At 41.7% G+C, this 4,774-nt stretch overlaps 1 protein-coding gene across 1 annotated transcript in view; it reads right to left on the bottom strand.

The window, feature by feature from the left end:
• The window catches only part of MDN1 (MDN1, midasin homolog (yeast)), a 204,842-nt gene that overhangs the window by 15,518 nt on the left and 184,550 nt on the right, over positions 1-4,774 (bottom strand). Inside the window, exons 89-90 of the mRNA XM_006870613.1 lie at positions 1,258-1,583; positions 818-979 (exon numbers count right to left, since the gene is read on the bottom strand). Of these exons, the coding sequence (XP_006870675.1) occupies positions 818-979; positions 1,258-1,583 (488 nt within the window). The remainder of the gene's footprint in view (positions 1-817; positions 980-1,257; positions 1,584-4,774) is intronic.

Raw genomic sequence — 4,774 nt, 5'->3', positions numbered from 1 at the left:
TCACCACTGGACCAATAAACAACATTCTTATCAATGGAGAAAAGATTGAAGTTGTCAAGGACTTCATTCTTCTTGGATCAACTATCACCACTCATGGAAGCAGCAATCAAGAAATCAAAAGATATATTGCATTAGGCAAATCTCAAGCTGACAAAGATGTCAGCTTGAGGACTAAGGTGCTCCTGATCCAAGCCATGGTATTTTCAATAACTTCATATGCATACGAAAGCTGGACAGTGAATAAGGAAGATCGTAGAAGAATTGATGCCTTTGAGTTATTGTGTTGGAGGAGAATATTGAAAGTGCCATGGGATGCCAAAAGAACAAACATCCGTTTTGGAAGAAGTGCAGCCAGAGTGCTCCTTGGAGGCCAAGATGGCCAAACTTTGTCTCTCATGCTTTGGACATATTTTCAGGAGGGACCAGTCGCTGGAGAAGGATATCCTGTTTGGTAAGGTGGACGGTCAAAAAGAGAAAGACCCTCAACGAGATGGGTTAGCCAAGTGGCAGCACCGACGGACTCAAGTGTGGCAACAATAGTGAGGTTGGCCCAGGATCAGGCAGTGTTCCCTTCTGCTATGCATAAGGTTGCTATGGGTTGGTACCGACTCAATGGCACCTAACAACAACAATCTTTACGAAAGGAGACATCTCATCTTTAGCAGCGTGGCAGTGGGTTTAAACCGCTAACCTTTCAGTTAACAGCCAAGCATTTATGCATGGTGTCATCAGGAGTCCTCACACATAAACCAGCATCTACTAACCACAATGTAATTTGAAGCATGGAGAAGAGACCCTCAAAGAAGCCGCCCAGTACCTCATTCCCCTGCTCCTTCTCGGGCGCAGCACCAGCCAGCTCCGCAGCCTGCTCACTCTGCACATTTTCCTCTCCAGTCTGCCCACACGCATCATGCTCTTTCCTCTCTGTATCTTCAGGCACCTGCTCCTCTACGGCAGGGTTCTCCTCTTCTTTTTCTTGCTTCTGTCGGGAAATCAAACACGGCTTTAACTCCTGGAGAAAGGGTATGAAGTGTGGCCCTGCATTTGCAGCTAGCTCTCAGACCTATAGCAGGCAGCTCCCTACTCTTCACCCAGGGGCATCCGGAGGGACATCGTCCAGACAGAGCGTAAGGAACTCAAGACTCCTTATGACATCACCAGGTAGAAAATGTTCTTACAGAGATTGAGTGGGGCCCAAGGTAATTTGCCTTGTTAGCATTATCTTTAATGTAACACAAACCAGACATCCCACAATACCTGTGGCTGAAGACCTTGGTCAGCAGGGATGCCATTCTCTAAGCCTTCGTCATTTGCTTCTTTGTCCTTTTCCTCTGGCGACTGGCCCTCCTCCTCCTCTGAGTTTTCTTCAGACAGTTCAGCAATGTCTCTGTCCTGGTCCTCATCTCCTGTGTCCATCTCTTCCTCTCCCTCCCCCTTGTCATCTTCAGTGGGGCCTTCCTCAGGCTCGGGCTGACCCTGACCTTCCTTCTGGTCAGTCTCTGTGGCATCATTAAGTTCCTCAGCCTCATGAGCAGCTTCTTCGGTATCCATGGGCTTCTCTTTTATCTCCAAAGGATTCTCTTCTGGACAGACAGATCCAACACAAAGAAGAAAAGAGCACTGTAAAAGTCAGCAGTGTCATTTCTTAAGCTAGGCGGGAGTTCATACAAGTGATTTGCTTTATTATTATTCTCTAAACTATGTTGACAAACTGTGGTCTATGGGCCAAACCCGGCCCTCTGCTTCTTTCTATAAATAAACTTGTATTAGAACACAACATGTCCGTTTGCTTCCACCCTAATAACAGCCGAACCAAGCAGCTGTGACAGAGGCCTGCTGGCCTGCATTAAGTACTTCTCTACCATCATTTAACAAAAATGGGACGAAAACAACAATTGTTTGGATGATATATTTCATTAAATTAAAAAAACAAAACCACATAACAAAAAAATTTTGACTAAGGATAGGAAAATAATTGATTCACAGGCATCATTACTGCACCAAGAAAACACACCCTACTATTCTGGATCCATCAGAAATCAAAGTTACTTTGTTAGTAAGTAATTCTTTAATGTTCCAGGACTTCCAGGGCAAGGTGGAAGAGCAGGTAGAAATGTTGAGCAGACCCTCTGCAATAAGGGCATGGAGACCAAGTGAAACAGCTAAAGAAAGTGGTCTTAGAACCATGAGCTTCAGAGGATAGGACCGAGAGTTGGACAGAGTGACCACTGGAAGGGGCAGCTGAACAGGAGCAGCAAGCCTGATGCCAGTGGCACAGCCATCTTGAAGTTTGGCAGCCTAGAGACACAGGTACCTCAAACAAGAGATCAAAATACAGAGTCAGAAAATATGACAGTATCGAACTACTTGATATAGAACTAAAAAAAAAAATATTTAGGTACCTTCAACAGACTGGAACGGATGAAATCAAGGAAAACAGGCAAAACTTTAGAACTTCAGGGAAACACTACAAGAACTGACAAATGAAAAATTGGAAACAATACAAATACTATGACTTCAGAAAAATTTCCAAATATTCAACTGTTAGAGGAACTCCTGGTATGGCGTTGTAGGATAAGCACTAGCCTGTGAAGCAGCCATTACTCAGAAACCCTATATAGGTTCACTATGAGTTGGAAGTGACTTGATGACACTAACAAGAAGAACAATCAGAAAAAAGAAACAAAATTGAATAAAGCCTAAGATGTACGTGGGATACTATCACTAGGAATAACTTACTTGTAATTGAAATTCCAGAACAGTACAAGACTGAAAAAAAGAGAAAACTTTGGAAGAGTTGTTGGGAGAAAAACCTGAGAAAACATGTATTCAACTGTGTTGAATAAACTCCAAACAGGACAGACTCCATAAGAAAAATCACCAAGATACATTATAATCAAACTCTCCAAAACCAAAGACAAGCAAAATATCTGGAGAGTAGCTTGGAAAAATGAAAACCTACCTACAAAGGAGAACTAATAAGATTAAACTCTGATTTTTCAGCAGAAACCATGCAGGCAAGAAGGCAATGGAATGACATATAAAACTCTGAAAGAAAAAAAAAACAAAAAAAACTGCCAACCAAGAATCACATACCCAACAAAATTGTCCCATCAAATATGATGGCAACATTAGGACACTTACAGATAAACCGAAACTAATTTGTGAAAACCAGACAATCTTGCGGGGAGTTCACTGGAGAGAAAACGAACAGCAGACAACAACCTGGGATTAACATTCATGACAATATCACCCAGAACTCAACCCAGATAGAGAAGTATTTAAAGTAAAACAAATCTACAAGGCTGAGAAAAATAGGGTATCCAAGATATCATTTTATAACAACAAAAATAAAGAAGAAAAAGAGAGACTAAGGTAGCTACAGAACTTCCAAATTAAAAGGAAATCAAGTAGATTTCAAGAAAAAAATTAAGAATAAACCTAACTGTAACCCTAAAAGTAGATGAAGCCCTAGCCCAATCCTTGCCTGTAACATTAACCTTATTTCTAACTATAACCCAACCCTAACATTAAACATAGTCCTAGCCTGGATCTAGTCATAGTTCTAACCCTAACTCCTACCCTAATCCCTCCACCCCCAAACAAATAGTTGTTCCTTAGTTTATTTATATAATAGCTTAAAATGGGGCTAGATGTTTTTCTAAGGCAGATAGCTTATTAAATGCTAAGTGGATTTTAATTTTCTTAAGTTTATACTTGCTTGGTTGTTGAATATAACAAGGTTGAAGTTAATTCCTATGGAAGTAAATACAGTTACAACAGATTCCAAAATTATGAGGTAATGAAATGGCTCAACAGAAACAACAATTTACACTAAATTTAAAATGTAAACTATAGAAGTCTACAAAGACAGTGTTCTACTTTGCCGAATAGCATCCAGGATCTTAAAAGCGCATGAGCAGACATCTAAGGTACAACTCCTGGCCTTTACATTTGCAGAAGTAAGAAAAGTGATAAGAATTAAAGATGCTTAGAATCAATTAATCCATTGGACTAATGGAACATGTGAACATCAGTCTCCACAACTCTGAGACCAGAAGAAATAGATGGTGCCCAGCTACCATTACTAACTTCTATGAGAAGATCCTAGATAGAGGGAACAAATGTAGAACCCAAACTCAAAATGATAAAACAAAAAACCAGGCTTACTGATCAGCAAGAGACTGGAGGAACCCAAGACTATGGCCCTCTACCACCCTTCAGGTCTGGAAAGGAAACCATCCTCATTGTCCAATTTTCAGCCAAGCAGTAGATAGGTATATAAGGAGAACAGTAACACTAGTAAGGGCAAGAGGTGGGGCTCGATGGCAGATAGGGTGGAGGTGCAGTGAGGTTTGCCATAGCAATACCAGAGAATACAAGGCAGAGCAGATCCAGGGCAGAGTTCCAAAACTCAAAACCACATAGGTATGAATATTTGAAAGATTTGAAGGCTTATAGCTAGTGGAACTTGAAGCAGAAGTAAGAAATCATGTACTTTTGACTCTGCCAGGCTCAGTGGCCCAGAGCCGACAACTTGGGCAAGACCAAGTGGGGGAGCAAACAAACCATGGAAAAACGCCACGGGAACCTTGGAGCAAAGGTGAACAATAAGCTTTTGTCAGTTTTGCTTTGTTCTGATTGTCTTTTTATTTGGTATCTGTTCATTGGCACCTCCCCCCACTGTTTGCACAGCTACATTCTGGTGACTAGAGGGGGTGCCTGAGCGAGTGGACACCCACCACCCTCACCACTGGTGGGTTCTCTTGCCACG

This window comes from Chrysochloris asiatica, unplaced genomic scaffold (genome assembly GCF_000296735.1).
Source record: "Chrysochloris asiatica unplaced genomic scaffold, ChrAsi1.0 scaffold00146, whole genome shotgun sequence".
Taxonomy (NCBI): Eukaryota; Metazoa; Chordata; class Mammalia; order Afrosoricida; family Chrysochloridae; genus Chrysochloris; species Chrysochloris asiatica.
This window is presented reverse-complemented; position numbering and strand designations above follow the sequence as displayed.